Below are 17,734 nucleotides of genomic sequence, written 5' to 3' on the forward strand. Positions count from 1 at the left end.
TGTTTTTATTCTCATTCATGGTGACAGACTGAAAGAGAAGATGTGCTAATTACTGAAACGTTGACTGAGGGGGTATGATTATGAATATTCCATTGTTTATGGAATATAGTATTTAATAGTCATTAGGGAATTTAAATATTTGATAAAATTTGGTTTAATATCCATGATATCATATATATAATATGTACATATATATGACTGTGTAATGACGAACTAAACAACGAAGATCTCTAGAACATGTCTACACTCGGGTCCAAAGGAATTTGGACTAATCGGATATGAATTTTCATGATAACGCAGATGGTTATCGGATGCAGTAACGTTTTTTTTTTGACTGAGTGAGAGCGGGACAATATATGACAAACAGTGATGACGTCACGACGCACAAAAAGTGTGTAGAAGCCATGATTCGCTTCCATTTGACCCCGGGGTGGAGTTCGTATATGTCCAAATCAATATCTTATCATGGAAACAAAAAAGTTTTACAATTATAGTAATTAAGGTTCTATAACATGAATGAAATTTTACAAGAAACGCCCCGAGGCCTAGACTGAGTGGGGTGAATCACAAACTTTCAACAAAATAAAAGAGCAATTTAAACCGTATATATGGAAAATAGAAATTGCCTGTGTTGTAGTGAATGTTGATTTTCTGGTAGATATATCCATATCAAATGAAAATGATTCGATATTGTCAAATCCACAAATAGGTCTATATCAAGATAATTTGTTTTTCAGTTGTCAGTTTTCGTTAGTATAGTGTTGGTATTAGTACACCATTGATCAATCTCTAGTTAACTCCTATCTGGTGATTGATAATAATTATAAACTAGAGGTAGACAGACAATGATGTAAAGTTGGAAACTAGTATCTCGAATTGTCTCTGGAGTTATCTAGAAATTGATAATGATTAACTACAGCTGATTCTGGTGTAACAACAACCAAACCAAATATCTCAAATTGTCTTAATAAATTACAGAAGTGGTTTTGATAATATCAAGTCGTTCATATTCGAAATATGCTGTATGCTACAAAATATCTTAATATAAAAACAGAAAAATATAGTATGCTTTGGTGCAATCCGAATCAAAATTGAACCAATATTCATTTATCATAAGAGATAACCAGGAAAGACCATATTTTTGTCCTTACAATAATAGAAATGAAAACTTGACACAATTGAAAACGAAATAAGTAGTAGAAGGTAATATCAAGTACATGATAAACAGTAGCAGGCGACCGTTGATAGTAAATCTAATAATAAATTGATACCAACACCACATTGATAAAAATATTATTAATACAGTACTGTAAATTGATTTATAATAATCTGATACTTCAATCACTATCATTAAGAGTCACTTCAAACTTTCAGCATTGATTGAATGTTTATGCTTTGGGTTAATACTGAAGTTTCAAGTGACCTAACTAGCTTATACTTATAGTTTTGCAGCAGTCTTCAATTGATGAAGGATAATTATTATGTTATTGATCAACGTGATGTTTTCAAAAAAAGTTATGCATAAATTACTGGGAAATATTTGTGTGGATAGTTCTACAGTAATAGTTTTCTGTAATAGTGTTTATGGTTTTTGGTTCATAATATTCCAGTTCATTCAGAGATTGAATTTTTTTAAAACTTTAATTGTATAATATTCATGATTACTATTTTCAAATTAAAAATGAGTTGAATTTTCCTCAGTGCAAATCGCTGGTTCTAATACCTTTTTAAGGATTGAAGGTTTTCCTAGTAATGGATAACCATAGTTGGAAAAACCCTTCAATCCTCCACCTTTTTTCACCACTATTCTTTTTATTGTGATTGTTGTTGTTGTTTGCATGTATTCTTTTTGTTAATTTGTGTTAAACTTGTGTTTGAAAAAATAAATTGAAATTTGAATTTCAAATACCTAAAATACAGGGGCGAGGCGTGACTTTTGGGCTCAGTCATCTCCAGGAACAATACAGTTAAAAGTTTGAATGAAAGCTGCACCCCCTCTCCTACTTAAAAGATACCTAATGTTTCATTTTGAACGATTATTCATCGAGCAAGAAGACATCTAGTATAAGATAAACTTACTATTCAAAATCCTAGAGTTGAGAAGTCTAGAAACTTGGCTAGATCTCAAGCTCGGAAACTGGCCGTCAATAATTAGAATTAATTATTGATTCATACAACAAGTACATCATTAAAAATTACAGGGAGAGAAAAAATAAGGTAACCTTGTGCTATTCCTCTCCCAAATTTAGATAAGGTTACACATAGTCCGACATAGGTTGGCTTGTAGGCCTAGTTCTTCACTTCACAAAATTTCACTGTCTTTAATTATTTTCAAAAAGTATATTTTTAAATTTAGAATGCTTCAAAACCAAACATAGAAGAAATAATAATAGTTATCAATAAAAAATTTCAAACAAAATAATTATCGTACGGTTAACACTGGCGCGGGACAGTGGAATCGCAGAATATAGCGATGTGTTTGAGCGTTTACTCCAACATCATTTACGGGGAGAGGGAGAGTGATGATGAAGAAGAGTGGTGGTAACCAATGCTAAATAGCATTACTGGAATCGCATATTTTTTGAGAAGCAAATTGAACGGATGGAACTGATGATGCAGTAGTCTACTTTATTCAAACTTGGCGCGCTCGCAAAAAACGTTTCTCTTTTGGTTTCTTCACCTTTTTTTGTATTTATTTTAAATATTTTCAATTGAATAATATACACATTACACATATCAATTTCTGTCCGATTATCGGCGAATCCTGAGATGACCGGACGCCTCGCCTCTGCTAAAATAAGCTAAATTTGAATTAAGATATGGATTATAAAAAAAGACAGTTAACGGAATAAGATCTTTTGTTGAGTTGAATTATTGTACATTATTGGATGACATGAATAAAAATAAATGATTCATTATGTTTAAAATGATGATCTCATTAACTGTGGTGATTTGAAAATGATATCTATCATTATTTGCGATGTAATGATTTCATTTCATATGATGTCATAATTCAAATAATTCTATCAATTATTTTATATTCTAGATTTGTAGTCAGCAAATATTGACAAAAGTTAGATATCTGTAAGTAATACTAAACCCCATTGTTATAGTAACTAGCTGACTGTGCATTGATTTCCTCGTTCAAGATTAATAATTTTTAGTTGCTTCTATACAATGGGCCGTATACATAATAAAAGGATATGCTTATACTTGTGAAATCTGAAGGAAATCCTTCTACTTCTATTCATAATAATTTCGAGGAAAAACTTGTTCTTCTAGAGCAATAGCTTATCCTTATACTCGTGGAAAAGAAAATGGGTATTCATAAACTAGACCATTTACTTCACATAAAATCCTTCAAAAATTATGAGTCTGGTCAAGAGCAAACTCATTTTGGTACTAGTGAACGGTTGTTTTCAAGATTTTTGACGCGATGGCAGATATTGTGGATATGAGGGACGTAATGTATTACAAGACCCGCTTACCTACACTTTTTCGTGAATTTAAAGCATTATACCGCTTTGAAAAAGTAAATGTACAGTGGCTTGCTGACAGATTCTTAGTAACAAATGATGAAACTCGGGAAGATGCTTTGTCATCTGTTCATAGGATGAAGGTTTGTCTGTGTTACATCAGTGATTCTGGCATAGACTAAGTAAACTTGGTAATAGTCTATCAACTGAATCTCGGACTGTGAATGCAGTGATTGACAGCATACTTGCACATTGAGGTACGTCCACTCATGCCGAACCGAACCTCGAACAGTGCAGCGAACCGCGCAATCCGAAGTACATCGCACCGTGCAGCGAACATAATCAGTTCATAATTTTAAAAATCAGCTGTTAACCGTTCGCCGCCCCGCTCGTCGCTTTTTTAACCGTTCGCTGTACTGTTGAACATGAATACAGAAGTATAGGCCTATCTTCTTATTTTATTAAATTTATGTTCTGGAGAATTCAAATAGAATAACTTCTGAAAAACTAATGAATGGATAAATTCCAATATTGTTCAAATCAAATCACATAACTTTTTATTCACAAAACATAATACAAATTTATAAAATTCATTTACACATTTAACAGTGAATACTCTCCACAAAGAGTATTGTGGAGTGTTGACCATGAACCCAGTAACATGACAATTCGTTTCATTAAATTATTTCATTTAAAATTATAAACATCTTACTATTTTATACTGATGATGAATCTAATTTACTAATCATAAATTGACTAATTGATTAGGTGAATTCCATACTCTTATTTATTTCAATGAACTCCAATATATTCAAAATCACAAAGCGGGTTCATGATTGAAAAATAAAACATCTAGCTTTTTCTCCGAACAAATTGTTTAAATTCTTTTTGCGGTTCGCTGCACGGCGCGATGCACGGTTGATTGGGCGGTTTGCTGCGTTGTTCGAGTTCGGTTCGACATGTGTGGGTGGACTGTGCAATACGATAAAAAAAACTTTTTACTGGTGATATTTTTCGAAGTTTTTTTTATTTTTATGCTATCAAGCTATCAAAATTAAAAAGTTTTCTCGGAATACAATTTTTTTTCGATCGTTACTTTTTGAGATATGAGCGCCTAAAGTTTAAGATTCTTGGGCAAGATCATTCGGTGAGAGATATATCCATGAAATTTTGAGGATAAATTCTTCATGATATTGTTGATTGAATAAGGCAAACATTTTCTAAAAATATCAATTTTCCTACAGTTACATTGAAAAGTGACCATTCCTGCACTGATTACAGAACGCAAAGAATCACTTTTCCGCACTAGTGCTCAAAGTATTACTTTGGGTACTCTTAATACTTTGTGTATTATATTGCAGCCATCCCAATCAGCTGTTGACATTGTTGGCGTGTATTTTGAATGCGAATTTGTTCTATCTATATTTTTTCTGATTTTCAAATAAATAAAAATGAGAACTCATTAAATTATACATTTTGAATATAATTATTCATTATTTCAAATAATATTTTTTTCATTCATAAAAAAAAATTATTTAGAAATTAAGATTTACTCAAAACTATTCAAATTTTCAAATTGATTGGATTAATTTAATTTTTAATTTGAATAAATTATCGATTATTGATTTTCAATTGGATTATCAAGTTTAGAATAAATTAAAGTTGTTATTAATAACAAAATTATAAAGACAAACATTTGATGGATTTCAGCCATCATTTTACCCATAATCAACCACTTTTCATATTCAATGGCAACTGTAGGAAAAATTTAATGTGAAATATGTGCGCAAAGTTCCTCTGCTGCACTCAAGAAACCATTCCGCCCTCGCCTACGGCTCGTGCGTAAACGTTTCTTTCGGTGCAGCAAACTGTCACTTTGCGCACTAGTTGCACAAATAACTATTTTGTGAAAGTTATTTAATTTACCAAAAATAACTCAACTAACTTGAATTATTTTGGTAATTTCTAGTAAATCGGATAATTTTCTCAAAAATTGATATTTTTGTTTTATTCAATAAACAATACAATCAAAATGAAGAATTTATCCATATAGTTTCATGAATTAATCTCTTACCTAATTTGAAAAGATCTACCCTGAATGTTTAAGCCACTTGTAATGCTAAAGAAATGTTCACTAGTGTAGACGTTAGTGGGCATGACTCCAAGATATAGAGGAAAGTAAAAGGTGGAGGTTTACTTTTTTGCTAGAAGGATATCCTTCAAGTATAAGGTAATCGTTATGAATACGGAGAAAAGGAAATGCTTATACTTCTACCTTTTACTCCACAAGGATAACCTTATACTCCTACCTTTTACTTGGAAGGATATCCTTCACTTTACTGAATACGGCTCAATCACTCGATGAGAATACTTCGCTCACCAACTTGTAATTCGGTTTTTGTAGTTTTGTAAAAATAAAGTTTCAAATTTTAAAAACTATGTCCAGTCGCCCAATCACTTAAATACAGATAGGCTAGACATTGATTAATAGTACTCTCTAAGAATTGTCACTATCATGACATAGCAATGTTGTGAGAAACCAACAGTCATAACCATGTTCAAGTCAATGAACCATGGAGACAATTAATGCAATATGCCAACAAAAACAGTGGATTTTCACACAGCCCATTACTTCATGCTAACACTATTCCAGTTTTCCATTTCAAATGAGTAACCATTTCTAGTTTGCAATCGATAATGAAAACCAATGTCAGCGCTTTCAAACAATAAGCAACATCTATGAACTATATTCGATTCTCTTATTCTCTATAGAATTTATCCAACAATAGTCATTGAGATATTAACAAATGTGTAACGTAAGCTGTAGAAAAATTAATCTTTTATCTTTCTCAATAATAGATTCTAAAATATAATATTTAATCTTCCCTGGACAAAGAATGAATCTTGATACATGTCTGATGTGGTAAAAAATGCAAAACCTTGAAAGCCAACTGAAAATCAACACAAAAATAGCATTTATCAAGTATTGTCAGTTATTCGAAACGATTGTTAAACTTTTGAGAGGTTTTATTGCCGAGATAATTTCAGTGAAAAACAACATTGAATATTGATAGTGTATTCTTGATGATCTCAAATCCAGGATAAAGATTTTTAATTATTTTGCTTCTATAATTACAAGAAATCATTAAAATTTAAAGCACGGCCGCATTCTTTTCTGTACCAGTTGAATAATAGATGTCCATAAATAAATCTCTTCATTTTTTCTTACAAATACTTTCAAATATGAATTGAATTTTCAGCTATTCAAATATAAAGAGGCCAATACATAAATTATTCAAAAATACGACTGAGTCACTGTCAATGTTATAGAACCGTATGAATATAGAATTTGACAATATATGTGTGTTTTTATTTCATAAAGTATTCACCTTTAGTCCCAATCTTCGCCTGAAAATGTTAATTGAATATTTTGTGCACGCCATTTTTCATTGAATGCACAGAACAAATTACGCAGTAGGCTTCGAAAAAACTTGATGAATTATTGATAATAATTGTGTAAGCTACTAACGTTCAAATATAGAATATAAGGATGAACTTACCCACATATGATGACAAGAAAGCATTCCAATAAAGCAGGATATAGATTATCGAGGGCACTATCAGGTTCAGCGGTCATCATGTAAAATTAATCTGAAAAACAACATTCAAATTCAAATCACACAAAATACTAAGGCGTACAGAAGTAGTAGTCTAATTTCAATGAATACCGTATGCAAAAATTGTGAATTAATGCATAAAGTACGTCTCACTAAGTTTAATGTGGTAAGTCAAACACAACAGGCAACATGGTCTTGGTCTAGATTGAAGATTACAGAATAGGGAAGCGGATATGTGTTTCAATGATACAACGACTGAGTATAATCGAGCGAATTAATAGCAATAGGGCTTAACGTTGCACATTGATGCAATCTCAAGTGAAGAGGCTGTAAGCGAAAAACTAGAGTGAAGGAACAATAAATTGAAGAGATGGCTCACTCTCATAAACACTCACTCACTCATATACGAGATATTCAGCTCGCAGTGGAGTGAATGGAACAGGAATATCATGAAAATTGTGATTCAAATTTCTAGAAGATGTGGGAGCAATTTCAATATGACATTCACAGATAGAAGATAGGTCTCTGGGATTCAATAATTATTATGAGGTACTGTACAGTAGATATTGATTCTATTATAAATATTTGGGTTGATGACTACATAACATGATAAAGGGTTGATAAGATAACCTGGAAAGATTTAAGGGAATAAATTGTTGCCATGACAAAATTGTTACGTGCTATAAATTTTCGGCTCTAAATTTATTGTCTAAATTCAATATTTTCTAAATTTGGCTTAGTGGTTTTGTGTTTTGTTTTTATGTTTGGACTTTTTAACATCAAAATGAACTTTATTCCGAAGTGAAAAGTGTACATTTAAAGTATTGTGCTCACTATAACCTTAGTGTCCGGTTTCCCATTAGGGAACTTTGGACTATATACGGCGAGGTGGAACTACCCCTGGGTCTCCCCGCCATTCAAAGCCATACGCTAATAATAATAATTAAGGGAATAGTAAAATTTGGAAAAATCTACAAATGGAAATCTAAAGTAAGAAGGGAAGTAAATTATTGAAGCTTCTAAATGAGATTAGCTAACCACGAAAGATATTCAAGAGATTGACTATGATTGTCCGAAAAAAATGATTAAAGTAAGATTAAAAAACAAATTCATTACATGTGAATTAACAAATTAATTTATTAAAAAAATAATATTGATAGTCGGGCTGAACCACAGCTATTGCTAGTAGCTATTATTATAAAATAATTCGGAAGACCAATATGAACATAAAAATGTTGTCTATTCATTTTAAATATATTTTATCATTCCAATAAAAATTATCCTTGTGGCGTTGTAAAATTTCTATAAATTTTTCGTAAACCATATCTTTGTCATTACTTCCAAGGACCTCCCTCCCAGTGCTTCTCTGTTAGACATGTTCTTAGACCAACTAAATTGATTGTTTTTTGTTTTGTGGAATCGGTTTCGTGTGGATTACTCACTCGCTCCCGAACATCATTATGAACCCAAAACGGTGATAAAATGATCTGTGATTCTAGAGTGGTCTATTATTGGATACTACTTAATTGTATTATGATTATAGTATTTTATACAATAAATGAATGAATGAATAACTACTCTAGCAGTATCTGGTAGTTGCCAAAAACTACAAAAAAGGGATAATCTGAATAAGAACAAAATCTAACATTCAAACTACAGTAAACACAAGTAAGAAAATGGTTAGCAACGACCTGTGATGACCAGACCAAAAAAACCTGGCCAAATAGTATGGATGGATCAAAATTACTTCAATTTTGAAAGAGAAAATGATCAAGCTGGATAGTTTTTCTAAAAGCTCGATATTTTAGAAACTGCTTCACCTGTACTAAACAAACCTCAAACAAGTAGATGGAGTCGAGAGATCTTGAAATGCTAACGGCATTAGAAATTGAAACTTGAATTAGAAATATTTTTAGAGTAAAATGAAATGGATATATGCTTAGTGTCTGAAACTCTTTTAACTGATTAATTTTTGAAAATATAAGGCTATAGAATATATCAAACTATTGATCCAGACTACAAAGCTCATGGGGGCAGTGTATAATGATAGCGACATGGTACGGCTAACGGCTACATGCTCAACCAGAATAAAACACAAACTATGTACTTCACCCTTGAAGGTAGCTTAGATTGTGTGGATACAATAAGCAATGTAAAATTTTTGGGATATTCATTGACAGATATTTGACTTGGGAAGTTCATATTAGTTATATATCAAGCAAGCTTTCAAGAGTGATTTATCTGATCAGACAACTGAAAAACCATGTTCCAGATAATTATTTGAAATCAACATATTTTGCCTTTTTCAGAGTATTGCAACATATGGCATACTACTGTGGGGAAATAGTAGTCATGCAGAAAATATTTTATTATTGAAAAAGAAGGTGTTCAGGGTTTTAACTGATTCTAATAGACTAGCACATTGTAAGCCTCTTTTTGTTCAGCTTATAGTAATGACAATAGTGAATTTTTACATGTAGTATTATATGTAAATTATTACATATAAATTACAAAAAAGTATTATTGCATGTTAATAAAACTAATCCAATTTGAATTAAGACATCAAACTCATAGCCATAACACAAGAAATTGTCTGATATTCCTTATCAGAGGTTATCCACAACAGTCAAAAGTTATGATACATTTTGTATAAAAATTTACAATAAATTACCTACAGAATTAATATTAAAGAGAGAAAATAATTTAAGACAAGGTTATTGAATTGGCTTGTGATAAATCCTTTTTATAATGTTGAAGAGTTCTTTGAGAGTGAAATAAATGCTGCTTAGAGTTAAGAGGTTTCTATTTGTATTTATGTATTGTTCAAAAGGTTCAAGTTGTGCTGTAAGGAATATGTTTTGTGCATTCAAATTAATTCTATTATTTTTATTTGAAAAATCTAATTGACTTACAGTTTACTTACTGTATTATTTTTAAGACTCAGTAATGTAATTCTTGTGTACAGTTGCTGTAAAGCTTGATTTTATCTTTTATCGTACTGTATTCAATATTTGACTTTGCCTATTGTTCTAAGAATTTAACGGCAATAAAATCGTATTTATTTATCTATAATCAAAGACAACGTAAATCATTACAAAGAATACAATTTACAGTTAGATAGAATCTCAGATCACAGTAATAGGAATTACAACACACAAAATCTTAAGTTTGGAGCAATCTACTGTCCACCTAGATACAATTTCAAAAAAACCCTTGAAAAACAATATTGGAGCACAAGGGTGATAGATTCATTTTTGGTGGTAATGCTAAGCAAGTGGAATGGGGTTCACGGTTATCATCCACAAAAGAAAAAGAGTTAAGAGATGCTATAAATTAATCAGGATGCACTTACCATTCTTCGATGAGCCTCAACTTATTGGCCTACAGACACCAATAAAATTCCAGATCTACTTGACTTTTTCATATTGTAGAGAATATCAAGTCATTTTTGTCAGATAGACAGAAATATATTTATTTCCAAAATAAATCTGATCTTATGTGCTCAAACACAGTTTCAATACAAACAACAACAAAAAAAAAACAACAACAACAATACAAACAAATTGTATCAGATCACTCTGATCAGATCAGCTCAGATCATTCTGCTGTAGTGCTCACAATTAGAGAAAGATTGATTCAAAGACAAACTAAACCTAGAAGTCCAGGAAATCTATTTAGATAATGAAATAGACGTTAATGTTCAATTGAGGACCAAACAACAGATAGAAGAGACGCTGAAAATTTCATCACTCTTATTCAGAAAGCAGCATGATATAATACAAGGGAGCGTAATCATCGGACAGCTGAAGTAAACTATCCAAGAGATAAAAGATCTAGTGATAGAGAAAATAAGAGCAAGAAGGAGATGGAAGCAGTCACGGGACGCAGCAGATTAGATAATTCTCAACAACAAGACTCAACAATTGAGAAGGGAAATCAAAAACTGGAAAGAAGAAACTTTCAACACAAATGCACTCTGGAAGACTACAACAAAATTGAAAATGACATACCACTATTGAAAAAGACTGATAGATTTTGGGCTCGAAAGGACAGTAAAATAGTGGAGGAATTCGCAGAATATTGAAAGATAGATAGTTTGAAAGATAGATTAAAAGATTGGTAGTTTCAGCTAGAACTTTCCAGCCCAATGAAATTGCAAACGGAGAGATTATTATGACCATGGGAAATACAGACAAATCTGATATTCAGCCTGTAGTGTGATCAGTCCAAAAAACACAATACAGGATTTATTTACATCGTTTAGCTGCTAGCTGTGGTGATTGTGATGGCGTCCAAGCAATCTGCGAAGAGAGCGGCAGCTAAAAAACGGCTGAATTTAAACAACAGATTGTTTCGAAAAAAAGTAACAGCGGTAAGACTATGAGGGTAGCAGCCATTGCACCTAGAGCGAGAGTAAAATCTGAAACTGAGATCGACCTGAACAAGAAATAGTAGTCGAAAAGAAGAGCGGATCCAAGCGACAGAGGAGCATATAATAAAAGATTGTCCCAATAGTGGAACTTTATCACGACTAGTACTCGCTCCAGAATCGCTCTCACTCTCAGGTTCCATGCACTCTCATTTTCTTACGCTCAGATTTCTTCTTTTCTTGGGCTTGTTCTGCCTTTGTTGCTTTTTTCTTGGCAGTTTTTTCCTGCCAAGCTGCTGCTGGTGCTGTTCCCAGTACATCAATTGCAAATGTGGCTGAAAAAACTGCCAAGAAAAAAGCAACAAAGGCAGAACAAGCTCAAGATAAGAAGAAATCTGGGCGTAAGAAAATGAGAGTGCATGGAACCTGAGAGTGAGAGCGATCCTGGAGCGAGTACTAGTCGTGATAAAGTTCCACTATTGGAACAATCTTTGGAATTATATGCTCTTCGCGCCAGAAAACCAGTCGGTCAGTTTGATGCAGTGGTTCTGAGGCAAGGATCAAGGCAGAAATACGATGTTCAAATTACAAAAGGCAAAGGAATCAAAATTGAAGATATATCGAGCATCAGTTTAGAACTGGAGAAAAGCGGGTTGGATGAAGTCAAAACACAAATACTCTCGCATTGGGAATGTTGAAAACGTGAAGGACAACATACTAAGCTTCAGTGGATTCCCCTTCGACAAAGATACAAAACCGTTCTGAATGACTCGCACTGCTCTCACCAAGCTTACAATCACTAAACTGAAATGCCTCTTGCAGATGCTTTGCTTGCCGAAAGAAGGGAAAGCTGCCGACTATGTTGAGCGCATTCTGCAGTTCCTTCTGAAACCAACTGATACAGGACTGGCTGCCCGAGAGTCCATACCTGAGCGCAAAGGCGCTCATGCCAAATCATACAAAGAAGCTGCCAGTGCTGATAAAGAAGCAGCCTCCTCTCGTCGAAAAAGAAAGGCAGTAAAGTAGTGGAAACTACTCCTGAAGGATCAGCTGAGGAAGAAGCTAAGATGCCCAAAAATACAGAAAGTAGATGGAGAAGACATCAAAAAAGGACAGCAAGAGTTTCAGGCACAATATAAAACGCGAAGAAAATGCTAAGCAGTCCAAAAGAAAATAGTATATAAATGCAGATAGCCTATTGAAACAACTCCCGCTTCGGCTCAGCCCAAAGAAACCACTGACGGCCTGGCGCACTGGAAGAAAGCTTCAGAGTACCTAAATCCCTAGATGGAGGAAGCTCCCTACAAAGCTTCTTTTAAGGAAGCTCCCAACACACAGAGATCCTTCATGTTGAAAACTGATACACCTGCTGTACAGATGCAACAGATCAGTTAACACTACAGAATTTCAGCGAGCGAAAAGACCTAGTCACATGATTCTTTCTTTAAAAATAAATTCAATTAATTCTCTACATTTCATACGCAATATGTATACACAAATTATAAAAAAACAATTTTTTCTCGATCAGTAACTTTTTCATGTCATGAACATTTTAAGATGTAGATTTCTGTACCTCGTTTACAAGAGATCGTTGACTAATTTTCAATTTCATTGACATAATTGGCATCCTCAACAATTCTCCTGATATTAGGAAAGTTTCATCAAGTTCTGATTATTAGTTTGAGAGTGACTGAATTGGAAAGGGAACACAATTTACAAATCAAGTCTGATTTTTATTGAATTCTATTTATCTTCTGAATGAGTAGACAGTATATTATCTTTACTAAGACCTTATCTATTACTGAACCCACTGAACTGTCACATTCTAAAGGTGAGTTGTCAAGTTGACTTTTTGGCTTTATCAAGCTCAACTTGTTATATCATCAGCCGGAATGAATGAAATGAGTTAAAACTACAGTTACTACTTAAAGTTATATTTATTACTTTATACAGATACAGTAACTGTAGTTAAAACCTACGTGATTCGTAGAAACAATTATTATGATAAAATTGGCAAACATTTTCATGTGTTTTGCTTGGATGGAAAGTAGCGTCCTGAACTCGCTTTTAGATTAGCACACTACTTTCTCCAAATTAGCGCACCGATTAAATCTGACTGGAAAAAACAATCCATTCAATGATAAATCATATTGACTCTTGAGCTTCAAACCAAGTTTACGCTATCTAATAATTGAGAGTGCATTTAAAATTGAAATAAAAATTCACTGGTAAATACTACACTAAAACATGGACAATCATTTTATTACAAAATTTATTATCTTTCACTATTGGTCTATTTGAGTGAACAAGGAGTAATAAAGGTTTATATCACAATGCATTTTCTATTCCAAGGTCAGTTTCAATCAAGTTTTGATTGTGAGAAAACCTGTTGAGACTCCAGGATAATTTTTTCTGAAGCGGAAAATTAAAAATTTAGTTCTGGTGGATTCATAAAAGGATTTGATTCATTTTCTTTTCCGATTTCTTCTAGACTTTCCTGTTACGGACTGATACGTTTCCAAGTTAAAGACGTCATACTTCCAATAATTAGAAAAAGAGTATCTCTTTTCTTCTAATACTAAACTATAGCCGCATGAACGGCATAGACTTGACTTCTTGATTCTCATACACTAAATCCTCTCTTTCCTGTAATATTCTCTCAATATAATTATAAAAAAATGTATTTCTTCACAAGATACAATAAGTTACAATACAATATAAATTTGGATAAACAAAAGAAAAAGAAAAATTGTATATTAAATACAAGATAGTAAAATACACATACTTGAGTAATAAATATACTAAACAAAACAAAATATTACCATATTTTGCGAAGAAATAAGGTAGGTACGGTAACTCCCGAGGCGTGCCTATTTGGGAGTTCCATCACATAAAAGTAATAACTAGATTTGAGCAGTGTTTACTGAATTAGGTTTCATTTGGTGGCAAATAATAAAGTATGAAACTTGAAAGTATATTTGATTATTACAGTTTTATCTGACATAAAGGGTGTGAAAACGGAGTTGTTGATTACGGTACTTATTATACTTATTTATTTAATTAATCATTCAGAATTACACAACTTATAGAAACGTACCACAGGCTTATAAGCCCAAAACGGTTCCAATTCTAATTTATACAACAGTCCAAATGTAGCTAGGTTATGTGTCACTTAACATTCAACAATTAAACACTCAATTTACAATTCAAAACACACAAAAATCATTTTTAAACTAGAAATTTACTTCTAAATCTGTACTGTAGAATAAATCTGGGTTAATTGAAATGAATTTTATTCGGAGTAGTTAATTTGTAGTAGTTCAAATATAAAAATGATATATAAGGTAGTTCAACATTGTTGATTGCAATAAAGAAGGTTTTTGCATTCTATGTTAGTTTTTTTTAATAATTCCTTTACATCATTTATCTCTTAAAGCCACTCTTTCAGTTTCTCTCTGAACTTGAATTGATTTTTTAGTTTTTTTTGAAAAGGTATCATATTATAAGCTCTTGGAGCAACATAGACATAGAATCTGCAATACAATTCTTTATTGGGTCTGGGTGGTACCTAGTTTCCAGTTGAGCGCAATTCATAACTGTTATAAACAGGGTTTAGATTTCCGCTTCTTACAAAATATATGCTTAATGCAGTAATATCTCATAAAAGTATAAATATACGGAAGGAATCCCCGTTCTTTAAATAATGGAAACGAATGGGTTAATCTGGGTTTTCTGGCAATGGTCCTCATTACATATTTGTGTCCTATTAAGAGTGGTTTCACTGTGGAATAGTATGTACCGCCCTATTCTGCAATGCCATATTGTAGTTTACTCTCCACTAGTGCATAATACATGGAGACATGTTAAGATATCTTCAGTTATGCAAAAATAGACCAATTGACAAAGGAATTTGGAGAGAATGTTTTGAACACAATTTTTGACTTTGCAGCTTTGTTGGGACAAGTTAGGGGGTGATCATATCAAAAGTCCCCATCCCTACCCCTCGTGCTAAAGGGATGAGGGTGGTTTGAATGTTGCATTTATCAATGTTTTGCTTATACGCTCATATCTTGAGAAAAATGCGTTCAACCGACATGACTAACTATTCAGAAATGAAGCATGATAAATTCTCTACAATATTTGTTTTGTGGTGATTTGTGATAACTCAAACAGTTTTCGAGATATACGCTCTTAAAAGTGTAAACTTGTTAAAATAACAGCTTTTAATCCTATTTTTTAATGTTTAAGGGCCTACAACTCTCCAACAATGCATCGTGAAAATGAATGCTTACCGTAGATTTGTAGAGCTTTGTTTTCTCTTCAATTTGATGTATTATTTCACTACTTATTGTTTTCCTTCTATTGTTATAACAGATTCAATGTGGGGGTGAATTTTTAATTTTGTAACAATTGATCACTTGACAATGAATTTTGAGTCTGGAACATCTGGTACACAATTTTTGACTTTGTAGATTAATGAAGACTAGTTGGGAGGTAAACATAGCCAAAATACGCATCTCTAGCCCGTCTATTGAAGGTGTGGAACTGCTAAGTTGACACTTAAACATCAAAAAATAGGATTAAAAGCTGTTATTTCAACAATTTTACACTTTTAAGAGCGTATATCTCGAAAACTGTTGGATATATCACAAATCACCACAGAACAAATATTGTAGAGAATTTATCAAGCTTCATTTCTGAATAGTTAGTCATGTCGGTTGAACGCATTTTTCTCAAGAGCGTGTAAGCAAAACATTGAAAAATGCAACTTTTAAACCACCCTCATCCCTTTAGAACAAGGGGTAGGGATGAGGACTTTTGATATGTTCACCCCCTAACTGGTCCCAACAAAGCTGCAAAGTCAAAAACTGTGTTCAAAATATTTTCTCCAAATTCCTTTGTCAATTGGTCTATTTTTGCATAACTGAAGATATCACTCTCAACACTGAAGCTGCTGCAACAGTCTTGGGGATGTGCGTAAACATGTGAAATTATACATCAAATCGAAGAAAATTTGATGCTCTAAAAGCTCATAATGAGCATGGATTTTTCCCATCGATATTCAAAAAGTTATAAGAGTGAAAATAGCAAAACATTGAAGGAAAATGTGTTTTTTCAAAAATGTCACATCTTATAGAGCGGATATCTCGAAAAGTGAAAGAGATATAGAAAAAGTTGTTAGATCAATATTGTAGAAAATTATGTAAGCTTTAATTTCTTATAGAATAGTCATTTCTGTAAAATGCATAATTTTCGAGTTATATGCGAGAAACCAAAAATGGTACCTTTGAACCACCCCACCCCCTTAGCACAGGGGGTAGGGGTGGGGACTTTTGATATGTTTACCTCCTCACTACCCTAAACAGAACTGCGGGGTCAAGAATTGTCTTCCAAACTTCCCCTCTATACCTTTTTTTGAGCATTCATTGCCTGGACTATAAGATTTGATTCGATCATAATTCTTAAATATTTTGTATGATTTTCTTCTGTAACACATTTGTAATTACAGCTTATCAGTTGGAGTCCATACAAGTTGACGTATGTAGTAGAATTTTAATAACAGGTTTTTTGTCATCATTTGATCTGAGTTTGAAGACTATGATATTGGACTATATTCAATTCAAGAGTTATTTTGGAACCAGGAGCTTAGAAAATAAAGATCTTCAGTGTGAATTTTAATCAGTTGGTCTCTTCTACTTGCACAGTAACTTAGCGCTGTATTATCAGCAAAAGCTATGATGGATTTCTGAAGAGAACCATTGCACAAAACGACAATGAAAAGCTAAAAAATATTAATTAACCTGTATCAGCTTACGTCTATAGAAGGCATTGACAAGACTGAGGATCGGCAACGTTGTTTTCCTATCTTTCTTCACTGCAATTATAACATGGACCTCACTATAACATTAGTAGACTTCTGGAATTCAAGTTGGTCCTCCTGAATATTCATCTCAAACTTTATGTACATGTGTAGCAAAGCTATGACTTTAGTAATACTCATAACTATATTATAAGATGCGTTTGAATTATAAAAATAACAGATTTATTAATATATCCCGGTAAAATATGACTGGTTTGTTTACAACTTTAAATTTCAAGTGAAAGTTTACATCCTAAGTTTATATGAAATTACACAAAAAATATCCGAGTTTCATGCATTCACCAATGAGATATAGAAAACAAAACAAAAAAAAAATAGAATAAACTTGCAATAGCAATGAATAAGTAATAATACATTGAAGCAAATGCTGAAAGTATTAGACAATATTGAT

The 17,734-nt window shown here is 32.6% G+C and overlaps 1 protein-coding gene across 1 annotated transcript in view; it reads right to left on the reverse strand.

The window, feature by feature from the left end:
* Positions 1-10,663, reverse strand: part of LOC111049273 (integral membrane protein GPR155-like) — a 36,328-nt gene extending 25,665 nt beyond the window's left edge. Inside the window, exons 1-2 of the mRNA XM_039440982.1 lie at positions 10,446-10,663; positions 7,037-7,127 (exon numbers count right to left, since the gene is read on the reverse strand). Of these exons, the coding sequence (XP_039296916.1) occupies positions 7,037-7,116 (80 nt within the window). The 5' untranslated portion in view covers positions 7,117-7,127; positions 10,446-10,663. The remainder of the gene's footprint in view (positions 1-7,036; positions 7,128-10,445) is intronic.
* Positions 10,664-17,734: the final 7,071 nt, after the last annotated feature.

The sequence above is a fragment of the Nilaparvata lugens genome, chromosome 1, assembly GCF_014356525.2.
Source record: "Nilaparvata lugens isolate BPH chromosome 1, ASM1435652v1, whole genome shotgun sequence".
Lineage (NCBI taxonomy): Eukaryota > Metazoa > Arthropoda > Insecta > Hemiptera > Delphacidae > Nilaparvata > Nilaparvata lugens.